The sequence below is a fragment of the Talpa europaea genome (assembly GCF_964194135.1).
Source record: "Talpa europaea genome assembly, chromosome: 1".
NCBI classification, from domain to species: domain Eukaryota; kingdom Metazoa; phylum Chordata; class Mammalia; order Eulipotyphla; family Talpidae; genus Talpa; species Talpa europaea.
Window position 1 is genome coordinate 35,444,374 of NC_140073.1, and position 21,938 is coordinate 35,466,311.

Below are 21,938 nucleotides of genomic sequence, written 5' to 3' on the forward strand. Positions count from 1 at the left end.
AATTTAATGTACTCACACAAATTACTAAACCAGGAAAATCTCAAGTGTATGTTTTCCAATTGGAAAAAAATTGGGCTATAAACTCACTAGTTCTAGGTTGTTGTTTTTTTGTTTTCTGGTAGATGTTTCCATCTTTTAAAAAATGCTATCTAAAAATACAAAGGTGGAAAATTTTTATTTCTTCGATTGGTGTGCTTTTTTATTTCCTCTATTTGTCTTATTGTGTTGGTTATGATTTCCAGTACTATGAATAAGAGTGGTGAGAGCAGATCTCCTTGCCTAGATAATCTTGACTTTCTAGGGGGAAAGCATTAAATCTTTCACTATGGAAAAAACATAGTATACAAGGATTCTCTCTATTATCTATTGTTGTATATGTGAATCTACAATTATTTAAAAAGTTGCAGTTAACAAAATTGAATACCTTAGGTAAAAGTATCTAGAGACCTTTTCGTATTTAAATGAAAAACAACTTAAAAGTTAATAACATGGTGGGCCTCCCCAGTGGTGCAGCAGTCGAGCCCTGGGTTGCGAAGCTGCCTGCAGCCTCTGCAGCGCCAGTTCGATCCCCGGCCACTGGGCGAGGCTCCCACATGGTGCACAGACCTCTCCTGCCGCACGCTGCTCCCCTCAGCAGTGTACTTCATCACTCTGCCTGCTCTGCTCCCCACTCTGGCTCTGGTGAATCCTCTCACCCTGCCGTGCTTCTGACTGTACCCAGTGCTTGTATAAATAAATAAATAAATCTTAAAAAAAAATAGTTAATAACATGGGAAAGACAGTTGAATTTATTTGTAAGAAATACATGTTGCTACAAGTCAGTAGAATTACAATATAGCTAAGGACATCAAAGTCAGGAAATAGTTATCTTTTTTTGTTCAATTTGAAAAAATAAAGTATTTTAACACATTTCTCCATTCAAAATAAAAGTCATTGGATGATGAAGAAATAATATTACATATAGATTAAGAGTTAAAGATTTGTGGACATAACATTTGGTCATAACATTGATCTGAATCTAGATCTTTCTGCATTAACTATAAAATTGTGGTAACCGGTATTTTTATTTGGGAACTAAGGAAAGAATCTTTATATTCTATTCTGAACTCTGAAAATTACAGTCTTAAAAATGTACAAAATTACATTTTTGTATGATATATGAGCAAAGGATAATTAAGCTTTAGAAAATAAAGCTATCATCTTCACTCTGGAATGATGAAAACAGTCAACTCAAAGCAAATTTGGAAGCATGCTATATGAGTATTTTAATCCAGTCAACAGGACAACTCTGGATAAGCAGTATGACTTTATGTGTGTGGTAAATTACCACACACTAATAATATAATATTGTGGTCCATTTTATGATTCCTAACTTATTTTTAATTGCTAAAACGTAGTTTGTCTGATATTTACATTATATATTTCATTAAATGAAGATAAATATACATAAACACATCATTTATATAGTTAGGTGGATGAAGCTAATTTCTATAACTGACTAATCATTTATAATTATTCAAGTGACAACTTGCTAAAATAAAATTAAGAAGCTATAGAAAATTATTAATACAGCTTTTACTGGCTTCTGGGGCTAAAGGATAACGGTGGCTACCTGAATTTTCATATTTCCATACATCTCCCAAATCATAGACAAAAAAGAATACTAATGAAGCCCAGCTATCTTCTGCTCAGCTAGGAAACAGGATACCATGAAGCTTCAAATATCCTATTAAGAAGCAAAATAATAACCAAGTTCAAACAGAGCTTCCACTGCCTTTGTAAGTAAGTCTGCATATATGGAGAGTTTGGAGTGGGAAGCTTTAGAGAATCTGAAACAGGTGAGGTAATGGAAAGACTTTTAAAAAGCAAAGACAAAATCACCATCACTCCCCCCACCCCAAAAAAGTACAGTGGTATGTGCCACAACAGTGAACATAAACTTAGGGACCTGTAGGTTACAGCACCAGCTACAGAGAAGGAATTTTGCAGTAAGCAGGATTGAAAGTGGCACACTTGGAGAAATATTTCTTTTTGGGAAGAAGAAGAGGTTATGGTGATCACAGCAGTTAAAAACAAGAAGAGAAAAATCAAGTGTCATGCAAAATGAACTGTCCTCTCAATACTCATTAAGAAACTACATTCACAAAAAGTGTTATTCTTAATGCTGCCAACAAAATGATTAGAGGAGAGGGAAAAAAAATCAGACTTACCCAGTACCACTGTTGGAAGTAAACAAAGTTTTTTAAAGCTTTCGGCCAATGAAAATCTCACCGTGCAGAAACAACACACGCTCAGGAAAATAACCATAAAGTAGGAGACTCTGACACACTAAACTACTTAAACAAGCAAAACAAAACCTGGCCAAAATTTAAGGAGAAAAATGGATAAACAACAAGATATACAATGAGTTAATCAGCATCAAGAAAGAAATTGAGGGCCTCCCCGGTGGCGCAGCGGTTGAGCGCTGGGTTGCGAAGCTGCCCGCTGCCTCTGCAGCGCCGGTTCGATCCCCGGTTGCTCCCCTGCCACCAGAGGAGGGTCCTACATGGCGTGCAGACCTCTCCTGCCGCCCGCTGCTCCCCTCAGCAGTGTATTTCGGTCCTTCTGCCTGCTCTGTTCCCCGCTCTGGCTCTGGTGAATTCTCTCACCCTCCCGTGCTTCTGACTGTACCCAGTGCATGTATAAACAAAACAAACAAATAAATAAATAAATAAAATGCCTCTATAAAAAAAAAAAAGGAAAGAAATTGAAGAAAAAGACAAAGCTGTTTTACAAAGAGTACAAGATGCTTGAGAGAATAGATTGAAATGAAAATTTGAACATGGAATGAAAATGAGGTAAAGAAGTAATAAGGATCACAGAGAAACTGATTGAAAGGGAAGACTGGCAAAGGAGGTCCAAAATAATTGGAATGTGTAAAAAGACATTTTTTCCTGTTATGTTTTTGCGCAATTTGATTTTTCATTCTTGAAATAGGCTTTCGCGGGAAAAAAGTTACTTTCTAAATGTATCCTTTCCTATGACTGCAAATAAATTCATCGTTCATGAGGGAAAACATCCAGTTATATCCCCCTTTACCATTTGGTGTTTTGATGTTTTTGAGACCAAAATAGGATAAATTTAGAAACATTTTCAATGTTTTCAATTTTTTTCTCATGTTAAAAATGAGCTATATTAAGGGCCTCCCCGGTGGCGCAGCGGTTGAGCGCTGGGTTGCGAAGCTGCCCGCAGCCTCTGTGGCGCCGGTTCGATCCCCGGCTGCTCCCCGGCCACCAGAGGAGGGTCCCACATGGCGCGCAGACCTCTCCTGCCGCCCGCTGCTCCCCTCAGCAGTGTACTTCGGTCCTTCTGCCTGCTCTGCTCCCCGCTCTGGCTCTGGTGAATTCTCTCACCCTCCCGCGCTTCTGACTGTACCCAGTGCATGTATAAACAAAACAAACAAACAAACAAATAAGGAAAGAAAGAAAACATGCCTCTATAAAAAAAAAAAAAATGAGCTATATTAAACAATATGTAGATAGCTATTTTACAGCTACGGCCATCATTTATCTTTTGAGAAGCAACTTGTTCTGCAGGAAAAGAAAATAATTTGAAGATTGTCTTAATGATTCCATTTCTTTTTATGTAGTAAATATTGTCAGTTCTACTGAAAACCATGTGTGAAGAAGATATTAGATGAAATTTAAAATTGTACAATTTAATCTTAATGTGTACTAACTAAAAAATATTAAAAAAATCAGTAATTAAAAATTAAAATAAAATTTTTGTGCTCATGAATTCCTCAGCAGTATTCATACTAGGTTTCTTCTGTTTGGAGGCTCTTCGGAGGACAAAGTAGTACATAGTTTCACTATGAATAATCCAAGTGCTCTCATCCATTTTCAAATGAAGCAGTATCTGACATGCAGTGCGAAGGTTGTGCAATATTTTCTATTTTTATGGCCAGTGCTGTGGTGGATTACTAACTCTTACAAAAAGATTGAGTGATGCATGTAACTGCATTTCTAATAAATATGAAATTCCTTTTTAATCTAAGGACAGGACTTTTATTAGAGTGCTTAGTCAAACACTATAATGTAAAGTCAATAAAAATAGAAATGATTGTGTTGTGCAACACTGGGACAGGCAAATTTCATACAAAATGAAATAGTTATTCCTTTTTGGGTCAGTTTTTATAATAATGTTAATTTTTTCCCTTTTTGCATTTTGAGGTCCTAATTTTCTAACCATTCTGCTTATAAGTATTTTGACAGTTGTGTTTTTATATTCAGGGCTTTGCCATTAACAGATATTTTAAAATAATTATTAAATAATTTTTTTTTTCTGACTAGGAAGAAGCATTGCATGCATTCATTCAGCCAGAGATTCTGGATGGCCCAAATCAATATTTTTGTGAACGTTGCAAAAAGAAGTGTGATGCACGAAAGGTAGAAATCATGTAGAAATTAATGCTTAATTCTCTGAGATAATATTCTGTATTCAATAGCTCCTTTTTTTTTTTTTTTTAAGGGTCTTCGATTTTTGCATTTCCCTTATCTGCTGACCTTACAATTGAAAAGGTTTGATTTTGATTACACAACCATGCATAGGATTAAACTGAATGATAGAATGACATTTCCTGAGGAGCTAGATATGAGTACATTTATTGATGTTGAAGATGAGGTAAATACTGTATTTTCTTGTTAAAAGGTGTTTTTCATTAATCCATTTTGGTCAGTCATTTTTAAAACACTGTGTTAACACTGATGTTGTTTAGACTGTCTTAATGAAAGGTCCCTCCCCCCCCATAGAATTCTAAAGTTGGTTTCACCTTCACTTTTCCTTGAACCAAACTTTTTTGAAGAGAGGAAGACTATATATTAGATACAGTCCCTACAAGAAAGTTTTTGGCAAAATGTTGGTGCTTATTATATATTGCTTGGTTAATTAGAAAACTACTGTGCAATCTCTTAAACATACCTAGAACCTACATCTTAGTGAAGAATTCTCAAACTGTTTAAATAAAAACATTTGCATACAAAATGTTAAAGGAAAAATGGGAAAGTTGTTTGGGGATTTCTGAGAAGTAGAATTTTTCAAATTAAATATGTATGAATAGGATTTAAAAATCATAAATGCATGGAAAGGTATTATTTGCTGTTGTTAAATTTCTTTCTCCTGTACACTAGACTTTTAAGGACAGATAACGTGTCTTGTTTTTCTTTCTACTTGTCTATAATATCTATCACAATGATAGATTGAATTAAACTTTTTGTTCAAAAAAAAGAAATAATATTCTTTTGGGATTTGAGAACAAAAGTAGGTCACTTCAGAACTTATGTTTCTCTGCATGTATAGGTTTTGCTGAAAGAAATGGTAATTTTGTATTGTTACTTTGCAACTGTAAACATAATGGGGTTTAGTAAAATTCTGAATCACTAAGTGTATTAGAACTTTAAGGTCGTTAATAGAACTGTTTTTAAAATAAGCTTTTTGTTTAATTGTACTTAATGTCTCACTTTAAAAAGAAAAGAAATTGAAAGTAAAATAGGTATTTTTATTAATGTGTCTTAAATTATGAAAAAATTAGCGGCATATAGATAAAAAGTTTTACTGAGTTCTTATTTTCCTTTTAGTTAACTTATAAAACAATTGTTTTATTAAGAAATCTCCTCAGACTGAAAGCTGCACTGACAGTGGAGCAGAAAATGAAGGCAGTTGTCACAGTGATCAAATGAGCAATGATTTCTCCAATGATGATGGTGTTGATGAAGGGATCTGCCTTGAAAGCAATAGTGGAACTGAAAAGATTACAAAATCTGGACTTGAAAAGGTACTTTATAGCTTTTGGTTGAAAGAATACAGTAATCTCTGAGCTTCTATATAAATCTCTAGCTATTGTGGCTGATAAAGTTCTCTTTAAAAGAGTTTTAATTTTTGAAAATTGGCTTTTTGAAGATTTGTTTTATGCATTTGTATGTGATCATAAACTTTAGTAAAGAATTGTTTACAGAAAAGGAAACTGTTAACTAACATTTATTGAGAGATATAATTTGAGTTTCATACTTCAAGTGATTATATAAGTGAGAGATGTCAAATCAGTAAATCTGTTTCACAGATAGTACATAAATGCATTAGAAGTTGTTCCAACTCATATCCTTCAGCTCTTTTGTAAAGGAAAAAAATAAAAGTGTTCTTTGTGAATTTTTTTGTTCTAACTGTGCATATCAGAACAGTCTAAAATCTATTATTTTCTCTTTACAAGATCGAATAGGTTTATGTTTCAGATATGAGTGGTTACAAAGAGGTTTAATTAAGATGTGAAGGAATACACTGAATTTTATGAAACTGGTATGTGAAGTAATATAACTTGCCATTTTAATTATCTTAGAGGACAGGTGACCTATAAACATTTTAATTCATATATGTTAATAGAGAATAGGAAATATACAAATATAGCCTTTGTGTTTTTTCCCTTTTGAGTTATTTTTATTTTTCCTTCCTTAGAATTCCTTGATCTATGAGCTCTTCTCCGTTATGGTTCATTCAGGGAGTGCTGCTGGTGGTCATTATTATGCTTGTATAAAGTCATTCAGTGATGAGCAGTGGTACAGCTTCAATGATCAACATGTCAGCAGGGTAAGGTTATTTGTATGAAAGACAGAAGTTTAGGGGTGTTTCTGTTCAATAGTGGAGTTTATTAAAGTGAGAAACTATCTGGCGAGCATTTTAAGACCCATACCAAATTAGTCATTGTTTTTTGTTGTAAATGTCTTGATTTATTTCATATTATCATTTGTTTTGTCTTATTTGACATTTGCTGAGTCTTTGCAGAGATAGACTCCCAATTTTCTTCTTGCCTTTGTCTTCATGTGGGCTTTTTAGGAACCCTAGAACTGACTGGCTACTGATTATGATTCATTTTTGTGAATTGATATCTGTGGTGGCCCATTATCCCTGAGGTTAAAAATTGAGTTACCTATTCACATAGAGTTATGGTGTTACAGATTTTACAAAAATCTAAAATAATGCAACAACTTTCAGATAACACAAGAGGACATTAAGAAAACACATGGTGGATCTTCAGGCAGCAGAGGGTATTACTCCAGTGCTTTTGCAAGGTAAATTAATTCCTAATTTTTAGTGTTTATAAATTAGAAATAGTTATAGTTTTTAGCATTTTCAGTCGTTAAAAAGATTTAATCCAGGGGTCAGCAAACTATAACCCATTGGTCAAATCCAACATGCTTCCAGTTTTTGGAACACTACCATAACTCATTTATTTCATTGTTGTGTGATTATCTTTTCCCACTACGATATGGCCAACAAAGCCCAAGACTTTACTGTCTGGCCCTTTCCAGGAAATATTTGCTGGTTTCTGATTTAACTATGGAAATCATTCTAAGACACAAGTTTTTTGAAAGACCTGACTGGTTTACCAAGAGGAGATACGGATTTTCTCATACATATATCATTAAAAACAAAGTAGAATGCCTTTTTTTTTTCTGGGATGTCTTAAATTTTTTTTTCTGGGATGTCATGTAACTGTTCAAGAGCAGTTACATGAGTTTCTAATTGGCTGAAGCAACAGTGAACTATTTTTTAAATAAATATTTGATGCTAGGAAAAGTAATCTTTGCAATCTACTTTTTGTCTCCATTAATCTTTTTCCTATTTCTCTTAGCTCCACAAATGCATATATGCTGATATATAGAATGAAGGATCCAGCAAGAAATGCAAGTATGTAAACATCTTTTATTTTAGTCTGTATAATAAACTAATTTCTTTTGCAAGTTTTTGCAAGTCCACATAACGACTTTTAAATGATAGGACTATTGAGATTTTTATGCCTGGAAGAATTAATTATAAAGACTATTATGAGATGATACAACTGGTAAAAGTACGTGGGAAAAGTTGATCTATTTTTCAGTACACTTAGAAAACTTACTCTACATTAAATAAATTGAATATTTATTCACAGTAAGATTGTATTTTATGTAATTTGGTGAGAGTGATACCCCCAGATCTGTGTAGCAGTCATAAATTACCTGCTGCATGCCCCACAGCAAGTTATTTAACTTTCCTATCTTACTTTCCATATCTGTAAAATGAGAACAATTATAGTATTTTATAGGTTTGTTATAAAAATTAAACAAGGTAACATTGTAAGCATTTATTTTTTGTTACATGCTTTTTGGGTATTTTAGTATGTAACTGCTTTGAACAAGGTTACTAGGTAATGTAAACCTCTGTATTAGCTACTCTAGAAATGTTCTTAAGAACTAAAATTAAGTATCTTTGCTTATCTGCTTACAAATCAATACAGTTTTATGAATCAAGTGTGCATTTTTAATTATTTTCATTTTATTTTATAATTTTTTTAAAATAACTTTTTTTTTTTTAAGATTTATTTTTATTTATTTATACAAGCACTGGGTACAGTCAGAAGTGCGGGAGGGTGAGAGAATTCACCAGAGTCAGAGCAAGGAGCAGAGCAGGCAAAAGGACCGAAGCACACTGCTGAGGGGAGCAGCCGGTGGCAGGAGAGGTCTGCGCGCCATGTGGGACCCTCCTCCAGGGCTGGGGAGCAGCAGGGGATTGAACCGGTGCTGCAGAGGCTGGGGGCAGCTTCGCAACCCAGCGCTCAACCGCTGCGCCACCGGGGATGCCCTATATTTTCATTTTATTGGGAATCTACACAGTTGTCCTATATTCAAACCACCTAGGTTTTTTTTTTTTTTTTTAATTTGTAATTATTGTAGTCATGATTTGTCTTGCTAACTTTGATTCTTTGACAGTATTCCAAATAGGTAGTGGAATGTATATATGTGTATATGTGGTAATAAAGATTTATTCTCAGGTGATAATGTTTGCTCATATCCTTTTCATAATTAAAATAGTGTTATCCCTGTTTGATTTTAATATATTTTCTTTGTTTAGAAACTACTTTTTAATAAGTAAATCTGTTTCAATTTGTGTAAGATTTGGTTTATGTTTTTGTAAACCCTCATTAGATTGTGATTCAGTTGGTGCAGAGGTATGCCAATGTCTGTCATATAGTTGCTGTTCAATAACTTACTCTGGAATTAATGGGAAAAAAAAAGAAATATTATAAAAAGATGTTATTTCAAAAAAGAGATTTGAGAGTAGAAGTAATTATTCTTACTTTACAGGTAAAGTAAAGAAACCTACCCCAAGAGTAACTTGAATAAGGTCATAGCTAACTGGAGGCATAGTCAGGATTATAGTTCATGTATTCTCTGTGACACCCAACATGCCAGGTATTTCCAGTGGTGCAATAACTGGGCTTGCTTTTATCAACTCCTCCAACTCTAGTTTTGTGATGAAACACCAGAGGGCACTGTATGTATGATAGATAATATTTTTAAAATTAGAGCTATTTCTGAAAACAGGATTTTTATCTCCCACAGAGGAATGATTTCCTCTCTATTATGTTGTTGTTCTTAATGCCTAGTGATCAGTGACTTTTTATTAGTTATGTCATAATCTCATTGTCACTTTGAATACTTTTGAGTTACATATAAAATGTTTTTATTAGAAGACAACTGAAAGACTTCTTTTGAGAAAGATAATTGTATTAGTGAATAACAAGCAAATGAATAGCATTTGTAATGTTCGTGTTTATTACAGTTACTACGTACATTTCATTATGTCCCCTATAGGTGTTATTACTAAGCTGATAATACCAAGGTCTGGAGAAGTAAACTTGCCCATGGTCACACAATTTCATGGTGATAGCATGATATGAAATGAGAAATTATTTTATTTCCAAGTTTAAGAGAGATGTTCATCCTGAAAATCTTAGTCTATATACCAGTGTTGTCTTGGAACCAAGAGCTAGTATGGATAGATACAACTTTCTAAAATATGAGATGTACCACCTGTCATTATCAGCTACCTCTTCACTCTTGTTTGGAAGAAGCTTATGTTCCAAGTTGTGAGATTGATATAATTGAGATGTTTTGATAGAAGCTATTAAGTAACAATATGAACTGTGGGAACATAGTGGAACAAAATAAAAGCTCAATTTCAGTGATGCTGTATTAACCTGTTTTTATTGTTACTAGAATTTCTGGAAGTAGATGAATATCCAGAACATATTAAAAATTTGGTGCAGAGAGAGAGGGAATTGGAAGAACAAGAAAAGAGACAACGAGAAATTGAGCGCAATACATGCAAGGTCAGATTTCCTAATTTTACTTTTGATTAAAAAGTACAATTGGAGTTTAACTGCAGTTTTCATAACTAATTGGGTTGATTCTGTCAACAGTTGTTTTATCATAATCATTAAGCAGTATAACTAAATATGTGTGTATATACTTAGGTAAAATGTGATCTTAATTTGTATATAACAAGGCAATAATACAGTGATAATACTAAGTTCTAGTGAGGTTACACTGAGATGGATATTGTCACATTCTGTTTGTTACAAGAAAAATAAATTAGCCGAGCATTTCAGCATGGACATTCAATGAGGTTTATAAAGATCTTTGAGCAAAGTCATATTTATATAATTCTTTTAAGGAAACATTATCTAATGAAATAATCGCAGACACTGTAAAAATTTTCACCATGAGGACATTCATCATGGTACTTTCCAAACTAAAGAAAAATTAGAAATGACCTGAATGTATATTAGTAGAGAAATGACTACATAGATTGTGATACATTCTTATATAGAAACATGTTAAAATTAATGTTTTTAAATTTAAACTTTTTAATGACATAGCCACTGTCATTTATTAAGTTAGAAAAGAGGTATGAACATGATCCCAATTATGTTTATAAAGATTGTAATATTTTGACTATTTGGAAAAATGCTGTTTGTAAAAGAATTGAGCTTTGACATTTGACCTGCTGAGATGATTTGACAATGATATTTCACATTTTCTAGATAAAATTATTCTGTTTGCATCCTGTGAAGCAAGTAATGATGGAAAATAAATTGGAGGTTCATAAGGATAAGACGTTAAAGGAAGCAGTAGAAATGGCTTATAAGGTATGCTTATTATATTGTTAGCATTGAATTATTGGCATCCCAGTTAATATTACATATTTCTCCCAAAGTTGTTTTTATAGTCAATTAGTCAATAGTAGTAGAAGTACTTGCAGTAACTTTGTTTAGATCTTAAACAGTGCAGTTTACATCTATGTAGTTTATTTTGACAACTTTCTCATTTGAAAGCCAGTTAAGCTTTCTAGAATTCAGAATTTGAATTAGAAATCAAAATATTTATTAATTCTTAACATTCATTTAGCAGATATTTATTGAGTGTCTGCTATATGAGGCACTAGAGACACTAGAATGACAAGACAACATGAGGTGTTAGAGATACGAGAGTGAACAAAACTTGCACACTGCACTGCTGGACTATATAATCCACTGGGAAAAAACAGACAAAAAAATTACTTTAACATCACAATTTGCAAGTATTTTATTGTTTAGATGCTATAAACTAAATCAGTAGTGTTTTAAGCTTTTCCTGAGACTTCAACTATCCTGCAAAAGAAATTCAAGAGGAATATTAGCATGTGTGAAAATTGAGATAAGGACGTGGTTGGTATGATCAGGAAAAAAGGGGCATTATAGATTGTCCTGAGTGGAGTAGAGTAACATAAAAATAAATTAGATATTTTTTAAGAATAGTAGTATTCATTTTATTCTGAGGGTGATGAAAAGTTATTAGTTGCTTTTGAAAGATAAACAGAAAGGAAAGCATCCTTTAGCCAGATTGTTCTAAATCTCTTCTACATTTTGACAAATTAGGTTTTTTTGCCCTTTCGTATACACATTAATAACATTTGATTGAGGGGCCTCCCCGGTGGCGCAGCGGTTGAGCGCTGGGTTGCGAAGCTGCCCGCGGCCTCTGCGGTGCTGGTTCGATCCCCAGCTGGTCCCCGGCCACCAGAGGAGGGTCCCACATGGTGCGCAGACCTCTCCTGCCGCCCGCTGCTCCCCTCAGTGGTGTACTTCGGTCCTTCTGCCTGCTCTGCTCCCTGCTCTGGCTCTGGTGAATTCTCTCACCCTCCCGTGCTTCTGACTGTACCCAGTGCATGCATAAACAAAACAAACAAACAAACAAATAAAATAAATAAAACATGCCTCTATTAAAAAAAAAAAAAACATTTGATTGAAAAAATAATTACCCCAAGAAAAATTGTTTTTCAGAGTGTAATCCAGCATAGCCTGCACCAGAATTACATTCCTATTAAAAACTAATTCCTTCAGGGCCTCCCTGGTGGTGCAGCGGTTGAGCGCTGGGTTGCGAAGCTGCCCGCAGCCTCTGCAGTGCCAGTTCGATGCCTGGCTGCCCCCCGGCCACCCGAGGAGGGTACCACATGGCGCGCAGACCTCTCCTGCCGCCTGCTGCTCCCCTCAGCAGTGTACTTCGTCCTTCTGCCTGCTCTGATCCCCGCTCTGGCTCTGGTGAATTCTCTCACCCTCCCTTGCTTCTGACTATACCCAGTGTTTGTATAAATAAATAAAAATAAATCTTTAAAAAAAAAAACAAAAAACAAAACTAATTCCTTCAAATCTGAATGTTTATGTTATACATTTTCGAGAATGGGAATATGTATTTTATATTATAATTTTTAAAAATTTATTTATTTGTGCATATAAGAGCTGGGGTGTAGGCCAGAGGTGCGGGGGGACATGAGGATTCACTAGAGACAGAGTGGGGAGCAGAACAGGCAGATCTACTGAAATACACTGCTGAGGGGAGCAGTGGGCAAGATGGGAGAGGTATGCTGTGCCATGTGGGTTAGCTCCCAGACTGGGGATCAAACTCATGCTGCAGGGGCTGCCAATAGCTTGATAGTGCTGATATTCTAACCCCTGTGCCATCAGGGAGGCCCTAGGAATATGCATTTTAAATAAGTATCTCAGGTGATTTTTAGGTATACTAAAATTTGAGAACCTCTCATATTATGTACCTGGTCTTTCATAGCACTTACCAGTATTGAAATTTTGTATTTATTGTGTCACTATCTTAATTCATGTCACTGTCTGCCACTAAACTTTAAGTACTTGCAAAGGAGAAGAGTAAGGAGTATTTTGGGTTTTTTTTTCATGATTGCATTTCCAATATTTTGCCTGGCATTATAGGAAAGCTGAAATTAGATGGGTATGTGAATTAGTAAATGAATGAACAAACAGTAAAATGGATGAGTAGCTCTTGATTCACTTCATTAAACTAAAAATCCTTTAAGCATAATGGTAAACTGCAAATGTCATCTTTACAAAAGTATAGAAATCAAATTAGGCTAAAATGGAGAAAACATCTTACGGTCAGTCAGTGATAATAGTAAGGTTAGTTTCTATTTTATCAGTTGTTTATTACAGGAAGATAAAATATTGTCATCAAAATAGGAAGTAAAAGTTTACAAACATGGGAAGTAAAATAGAAAAGAAAACTAAGTCAGTCTTAGGTACCAAAAATTGAGAGTGGAGGTGGAGTAAAGATCAGTGGAAACACACCAAGGCTTACATGTTTTATTCTTTAAAATCATTATCATAAATCCTAAATAAATACTAAATATTTCTAAGCAGTCCTGTGTTGCATCCAGTATCTCATCTACTGTTCACATGGGCTAGAGGGAAATTTTATGGTAGAAATGCCAATGTTCTGAACTGTAGCTATTCTGGAGGCTAATATTGAAAAGGGTATGGTCTAAAGAGTAATTGGGCAGTGCTTGGGAGACACAGAAGCTACAACCTTTTTGGTGTTTTATGAGGCATATTCTAGTTGGTTGTTTTCTCCTTATGTTTCCAGTTTAGTAATTATAGAGCACTAGTCAGTACAGGATTGGCAGTCCATCTAAAGTTTTAGAATTTTTTTAAAAGCCAGAAATGTCTAAAATACTAGCATACAGGTTGTATGATTTGAGGGAGAATGAGATATGGTTATTTATTTATTTATTTATTTATTTATTTTTATTTTTTAATTTATTTGTTTATTTATATTTGTACAAGCACTGGGTACAGTCAGAAGCGCGGGAGGGTGAGAGAATTCACCAGAGCGGGGAGCAGAGCAGGCAGAAGGACAGAAGTACACTGCTGAGGGGAGCAGCGGGTGGCAGGAGATCCTCCTCCTGCCATGCGGGATCCTCCTCCAGTGGCCGGGGAGCAGCCGGGGATCGAACCAGCGCTGCAGAGGCTGCGGGCAGCTTCGCAACCCAGCGCTCAACCGCTGTGCCACTGGGGAGGCCCGAGATATGGTTATTTAAGAGAGCATTTAAGTGTACCTTTAACTTTGATGTACTTGATCTGTTAATGCTAATCATAAATATATTGATTTTATTGTTTGTTAGGACTTATAGTTAGTACAATTACAAATCACATGAAAATTTTTTTTTTCTTTTTTCTGGGGGGCTCATTTCCTTTTAGATGATGGATTTAGAAGAGGTAATACCCATGGATTGCTGTCGCCTTATTAAATATGATGAGTTTCATGATTATCTAGAGCGATCCTATGAAGGAGAAGAAGATACGCCAATGGGACTTTTACTAGGTGGAGTCAAGTCAACATACATGTTTGATCTGCTATTGGAGACAAGAAAACCTGATCAAGTTTTCCAGTCTTACAAACCTGGAGGTAAGGAATTCTATGGTATTTTGTGTTCTACTGGACTTAAATTTTTCATAAGAAAATTATGGGGATTTAATTAAAAATTTTTGTTGTATGTTCTTAAATTTTAATTGAAAATTTTAATTTGCTCTTAAATGTACAGTGATTCTGACAGGTTAGGAAATAGTCAACAACAATCTTGGAATTAATTTCTGGATTACTTGTAGAGAACTAGACATAAATTTTTAAAAATACAACAAAACTTCTAGCTTATAGTATTCATTGGGATTTTTCTACTCTTGTAGTGAATCATACATCTATCCTCCTCTCTTTCCTCCTTCTCCCTCCCTAACTCTCTCTCTCTCTCTCTCTCTCTTTTTTTTTTTAAAGATTTACTTATTCATGCATACAAGAACGGGAGTATAGGCCAGATATGCAGGAGGGTGAGAAGATTCACCAGAGACAGAGCGGTGGACAGAACAGGCAGACTGACTGAAATACACTGCTGAGGGGAGCAGCGGGCAAGACAGGAGAGGTCTGCTGCGCCATGTGGGCATCTCCACTGCCGGCCGGGATAGAACCTGCACTACAGAGGCTGCGGACAGCTTCACAGGGCTGCATTCAACCACCTGCGCCACCAGGGAGGCCCATCCCTCCCTAACTCTTATGATAGAGAAGACTCTGGTTCCCAAAACAGCATATTCCCCAAAAGTCTCAGAAATAGTCTATTTTGCAGGGTTTCCTTGAAGAGATGGTTTCATAGCAGCATCACTGCCAATATTTTTTCTTTTTCTCCATTCATTTCTGCAGGTCCCCAGGACTTCAGTCAGCCATTTCTCTTTTCATTAGATCTAGTACATTCCTCAATATCTTGAGGGTTTTTTCCTTTGAAATTGATCTGGAAAGCAAAATACTAGCTTTACCCAAAATTGTCGTAAAAGGCAGTTATTTGCAGGGCCTCCCTGGTGGCGCAGGGGTTAAAGACAGCACTATCAAGCTATGGTCAGTTACTGCAGCACCCACATGGCTCAGCAGACCTCTCCCGTCTCGCCTGCTGCGCCCCTCAGCAGTGTATTTCAGTAGATCTGCCTGTTCTGTTCCCTACTCTGTCTCTGGTGATCCTCTCACCCCCTGCACCTCTGCCTACACTCCAGCTCACTCCAGCTCTTGTATGCATAAATAAATAAATCCCTTTAAAAAAAAAAAAGTCATTTGCATGGTCTTTCTCATGTCCAAAGTTTTCTAGTAATCTCTATGAAGGAGAACATCGAAATGTTAATAACTTCACAACATTCTTAACATTCTTCTCTTGACCCTAACTCCCTTACCTCACAGCTCATTAATCACAGTTCATACTTACATTCTTTACTTTATTCCTAAAAATTGAACTTAGAAAACTTTTCCTGTCATTTCAAATTCTGTTCCTGTATGGATCTAGCATCATAATATTAGAAAATGATACCTAGCATCATAATATTAGAAAAATGTTGTCTTTGATGACTATTAGAAACATGTTAAAGATGCATTGCTAGTGTGAAATACATTTTATAAAATAACCTCCAGTTTCATTTCTCTGTTTTCAAATGTGACAGAAGTGATGGTGAAAGTTCATGTTGTTGATTTGAAAGCAGAATCTGTAGCTGCCCCTATCACTGTTCGAGCTTACTTAAACCAAACAGTTACAGAGTTCAAACAACTTATTTCAAAGGTAAGTTTTAAAATTGGGCAGTGAATATTTTTGCAGGCCTGCTCTGTACAAGGTACTATGCGATAGTTAGTAAAATATGGAGCCAGTATTTACCTCAAGCATCAGTATTTATAGCAAGAAGACTACTAGTTAGGAGAGAAGGATACTTCAAAGAGAAGAAGTAGATCACACTATGGATATAAGAATGTGTGAAGCTAGTACACAGAACATATGTGTTTGGCTGGATCATTGTTAAAATACATGCCTAGAAATATAAGTTCAGTTTATTTCATGAGGTTTTTAAATGGTAACAAAAACTCAAGTTATATTTGATGTAAGCAGTAGGAAGTGGATTTTTTTAATTTTTCTAAATATAGCAGTGGTATGATGAGAGCTTTTCTATAGAATGGTAAGTCTGGCAACACTAGTGTTTCAAATGTATTGACAAAAGGAGTCAGAAATGTATAAGAGAAGGTTGCTGAAATAATTCAGCTGAAGTATATATGTGTATGACCAGACATGAGAGAAACTGTAGACTATAAGAATGAATATTAAATAGAATCTGTAGGAGTTATAACTAGTAGATGTTGGGATAAGGCAGAAGCACAGATGACCAAGGTATTTTGAACTTGAGTAAACATAAATCTGGTGATATATTAATTAATAGAAGAGTGTGGTGGGGGAAATTTGACAGAGAAGGTAATGAATTAAATATTGACTGCATTGTCTGAGTTAGTGATAAAGCACAGACTCATTCAGAATTTTTGGGCTCGAAAAATAAGGTGATTAAAACAGTAAAATTTCCTTGAACGAAAAGACTACTCCAGAGAAATTGTTATTATCCTTTTGAGGGTCCTGTACTATATAGAACATTGAACACACAAACAAAATTTTGTATTGTTCCTAACCCTCAAGCTAAAATCCCTAGGTATCATGAAAATTATTCACTAATCCCAAGGCAAAAAGTTTCAGTCCAGTTTCTGTCATTCATCTGTGGGAGTTTTTTTCTTTTATCTGGGATTTTTAATGCCTGTTTTAAAAGAGTTGTTGTGAATGTTAATAAGACAAATAATTGCTTTGTGGAAAAAATTGTTCCCAGTATTTTATGAAAGTTCATTTATGATAATGATGTTAAAAAGAATGACTTAACTTTTGCCAAACTGATAATTGGAGGAAACAGATATTGTGAAATAATATTTTATGATTAATTTACTCATTAAAAAAGACTACATAGTGGAATTGTTCTATATTATGGTTTAATTTAGATTATGAACACCAAGGTAGAATACAAAAGAAACAGATAACGTTCTCTTCCTTGTAGAAGGTAATAATCTTATTGCTGAAAAATATGTTTATAGAGGATAAAGGCAGTCACAAAACATTGTATCAGCAAATACAGTATTTAAACTATAATTAGGCTGCTTAGAAATTAGTTATCATTAGTTGTATTGTTTTAAAAACAATTTTTTATGTAAATTACTTTTATCTACTCCTTTCATGTGAAATTTATAACATGACACCAAAAATTAAGCACATGGGTTTCAGAGTATCAGAAAATTTTAATTCTAATTTAATCTCACTTTATGTAGCAGAAAATTGGCTTAGTAAAAGTATAAACTACAATTTATTAAAGAACCCATCAAAAGTTAAGACATCAAACAGGTATTGGGTTTAGCATCTGCTCTCAAAGATCAGCACTCAATTTCTTTGGAATCAAATTACCTCATTTACTTTGTGCATTTGAGAGAAATAGAATTTTTAGTGAAAAATGACCACCTTTAAAATAGTTCCAGAGCATAGATTGTTCTCCTCATTTGCAGTACAATTAATGGATAGGACTAATTATACTCCCATAGATTCTTCAAAAACGTGTAAACTGCTACTCAGATGATTTTTCTCTGAATTTTCTTTCTGCTGTTTTTGAGAATTCAGCAGTGTCTTATTTTCTCACATATCCAAGTCAAGCAGAATTTTTCTTAAAACAGTTTTTTATAATTATTTTTATTGTAGGCCATCCATTTACCTGCTGAAACCATGAGAATAGTTCTAGAACGCTGCTGCAATGATTTGCGTCTTCTCACTGTGCCCAGTAAAACCCTGAAAGCGGAAGGTTTTTTTAGAAGTAACAAGGTGCGTCTCTTATTTTTTCATTACTATTTTCTTTGCTGGTAATAATAAATGAAACAAACTTTAATATTATTAGCCTGACCTCTAGAGCTATACTCTGTAACTTAAATTTTAAATCCTTACATCTTCCCGATAATTACCTTCCCTTGTAGTCAGTTCATATTAGACTTCTTTCTGTCCTCGGAATCAATCTTGCTATTTCTCCTCTTTGCCTTGTTTATGAGCTACCTCCGCCCTGAGAGTTTTTCTCTCTATCTCCACACATTCTTTCAAGCCCCAGATTACTCCTGCCTCTTTGGCGAAAGCTTCATAACTATTTCTAGCCACTGTGATTATGTCCTTGGAATTTTGTTCATACTTGGATTTCTCCCCCAAAAGCAATAATTCATGGTAAAATCCAGAGGCTTGCCTTGTAGAGAAAAAAAATTATAATCTTGGCTTCATGCAACGTCGTTCCTTTGCATACTCATTTATCTCTTTTGGAAAACAAAGTTTTTGTTGCTCTTCATGTCTTTTCTCTTGATAGCCTGCGTTCCATTATTATTTTTTGTATATGTTTGTTTCTAACACCATTTTGTTTTACTCTAAATAAATTGTATCTAAAAGTTTCCTTGTTTGCCATCTTTAATTAACTTTTCTACTTACTCATCTTAGTACAGTCTAGTCTTTTGTGTCACTTAGCATTTTTAGCATCTTATTTATCCTCATGTTTACCTGTATCCTGATATTTTTGTGTGGTGTTTCTACGTGTTATATTAAAATCTCTAATCCACCCTCACACTATTTTCAGGTAACACACTAAGTGTTATCTAACTGTGGGAGCTTGTATTATTATGTGCCTCAACTATTCTGTGTCTTTGCCTTGATTATCTTTTGCTTTGACTGTTCTGTGCCTCTTAGTGTGCAGAAACAGGGAAAGTTGATAAGGAACCTCTCAGGGCAAAACTCCTGGTGTGAGAATCCATACCTGCTGAAAAACAGCATGTGTAGAAACAGGGAAAGTTTAAGATAGGGAACCTCTCAGGGCAAAAGTCCTGGCGTGAGGGTCTATACATGCTAAAAACACATGTGCAGAAACAGCAATAGGTGTTATGGCTAGAGTAGCATGAACACTGAGACTTTCCTTGGCTTTCTCTTTATTTCTCAGCCTTGGCTGGTGCAGCTGGTTACGCATCACCTATACACTTGTGCATTCTCCTTTGGCCCGCTTGCTTCTTTGATCTTTTTATTTTGTGATTCTAAATAAAAACGAGACTGCTGTTGGAGCTGGACTGCACTTTCTTGGTGTAGTCCCTCTAGGCTTCTCATTGTTCTGGACATGGACTCTGAGTAATCCATTTTCATCCCACCACCACACGTCATAACGAGACATCTAACTTTATAGTTTTCTTTAGATTGTCAGCAGATACTTCTGATTTGTAATATTTATTGAATATAATAGTTTTTATACAAAGCTTAACATGCCAAATTTGTGTATATATGTATTTCATTAAAAAGATAATATAGAAAATTTCAAATATATACAAAAGTGAATAGTATCTTGAATCTCCATGTCCCCATCACCAAGCTTCTACAATTATCAAGTCTTTTTTACATTTACATTTAACTAGCTGCTCTCCCCAGATTATTTGCAGAGCATTCCCAGCATCATATTACTATATCTATAAATAATTTGAATGTATATCTCTAAAACATGATAACCACAATGACATTATTCAGAATTAACAGAAATGCTTTGATATCGCTCAATATCTATTCAGTATTCTTTCCTGATTATTTAATAAAATTTTTTTCCCATAGTATTTGTCTTTAAATCAGGATCCAAATAAAGTCCATAATTCATGTCTTATATCTCTTTTAATCTATGTGTACTTTATTTGTTTTCCTTGCGACTTATTTGCTATAGAATTAAGTAATTTGTCCATTATAGATTTTTTTCTATAATTTGGATTTTGGTACTGCATTCCAAAGATATTTTTATACATATTGTTCTTTGTCTTACACATGTCCTCTGTTTATATTCATGCAAAACTTTGGTTTCCTAAAGAACAACATGTTGAATGCAAAATCTTTCTGAAATGAACAAACCCCTGAACAAGCTCTGTGTGTGTGTGTTTTCTCCATCTATCTTAGCATAATTTTAAGGTTAATTTAAAAAGACATATGAACCTAATACTTTAGCTTCCAAAAACAATGCCCATGTCTTTCAGAAACTTTATTATCCCAAATTTTATGACTGTGTACCTTCTTATATTGATGTGGTAGTGTTCTTCTAATGAATGATTTTCATTAAAATTAATGATCTAATATAACTCTTTGACTTATTACTTAGGTGTTTGTTGAAAGTTCTGAGACTTTGGATTACCAGATCACCTTTACAGACTCTCATTTATGGAAACTCCTAGATCGGCATGCAAATACAATCAGATTATTTGTTTTGTTGCCTGAACAGTCCCCTGGATCTTATTCCAAAAGGACAGCATATCAGAAAGCTGGGGGTGATTCTGGTAATGTGGATGATGACTGTGAAAGAGTCAAAGGACCTGCAGGGAGCCTGAAGTCTGTGGAAGCTATTTTAGAAGAAAGCACTGAAAAACTCAAAAGCTTGTCACTACAACAGCAGCAGGATGGCGATAATGGGGACAGCAGCAAAAGTACTGAGACTAGTGACTTTGAAAATATCGAATCACCTCTCAATGAAAGGGACTCTTCAGCATCAGTGGATAATAGAGAACTTGAACAGCATATTCAGACTTCTGATCCAGAAAATTTTCAATCTGAAGAACGATCAGACTCAGATGTGAATAATGACAGGAGTACAAGTTCAGTGGACAGTGATATTCTTAGCTCCAGTCATAGCAGTGATACTTTGTGCAATGCAGATAATGCCCAGATCCCTTTGGCTAATGGACTTGACTCTCATAGTATCACGAGTAGTAGAAGAACTAAAGCAAATGAAGGCATAAAAGAGACATGGGATACAGCAGAAGAAGACTCTGGAACTGATAGTGAATATGATGAGAGTGGCAAGAGTAGGGGAGAAATACAATACATGTATTTCAGAGCAGAACCCTATGCTGCAGATGAAGGTTCTGGGGAAGGACATAAATGTATGTACTTTAAAAGAAAAGGTTCCTTGAAACAGTTTTTCTTGCAGTTTATCTAAATTTTTAGTTAAGAAAAGAATCAACTAAGAGTTATATTCTTTATTCTAACACTACCGTAACTTCCTGGATTATAATATTATTTTCTGTTGCTCTTGCTTTCATTTTTGATGGTTACAGTGAACAGTGTTCTTAGACCTATGCAATATATTAGACTTTTTACAGTAATTTTGCCAGAACTCTAGTGATGTAAGCTTAAAAAGGAGAGAATTAAGAATTCATTTAAAAGAAATAAATCATGATAAAAGTACTAAGTAAAGAAATTGAAAAATAGTTTAAAAAGTAAGTAATCTTTGCACCCTGGCTCCCAAAACAAATGAAAAGCCAGACGCTTTAGAAAATTTGTTATGCAAGTCCCAGGAAAATTTTTAATTTGTGCTTCCCCATCTC

General features: G+C 34.8%; 1 protein-coding gene across 9 annotated transcripts in view; it reads left to right on the forward strand.

Annotated features, from left to right (window-relative positions):
- USP47 (ubiquitin specific peptidase 47) overlaps nt 1–21,938 on the forward strand; it is a gene marked incomplete at both ends in the record, with an annotated part of 94,296 nt that overhangs the window by 58,210 nt on the left and 14,148 nt on the right. For 5 of the 9 annotated variants that reach the window (XM_084238913.1, XM_084238914.1, XM_084238915.1 and 2 more), the window contains 12 exons: nt 4,332–4,427; nt 4,510–4,662; nt 5,645–5,812; nt 6,487–6,618; nt 7,024–7,100; nt 7,664–7,719; nt 10,068–10,180; nt 10,895–10,999; nt 14,390–14,597; nt 16,163–16,278; nt 18,268–18,387; nt 20,717–21,494. In XM_084238913.1, the coding sequence (XP_084095039.1) occupies nt 4,332–4,427; nt 4,510–4,662; nt 5,645–5,812; nt 6,487–6,618; nt 7,024–7,100; nt 7,664–7,719; nt 10,068–10,180; nt 10,895–10,999; nt 14,390–14,597; nt 16,163–16,278; nt 18,268–18,387; nt 20,717–21,494 (2,122 nt within the window). The remainder of the gene's footprint in view (nt 1–4,331; nt 4,428–4,509; nt 4,663–5,644; nt 5,813–6,486; nt 6,619–7,023; nt 7,101–7,663; nt 7,720–10,067; nt 10,181–10,894; nt 11,000–14,389; nt 14,598–16,162; nt 16,279–18,267; nt 18,388–20,716; nt 21,495–21,938) is intronic. The other 4 variants (XM_084238916.1, XM_084238921.1, XM_084238917.1 and 1 more) reach the window with 3 other exon arrangements.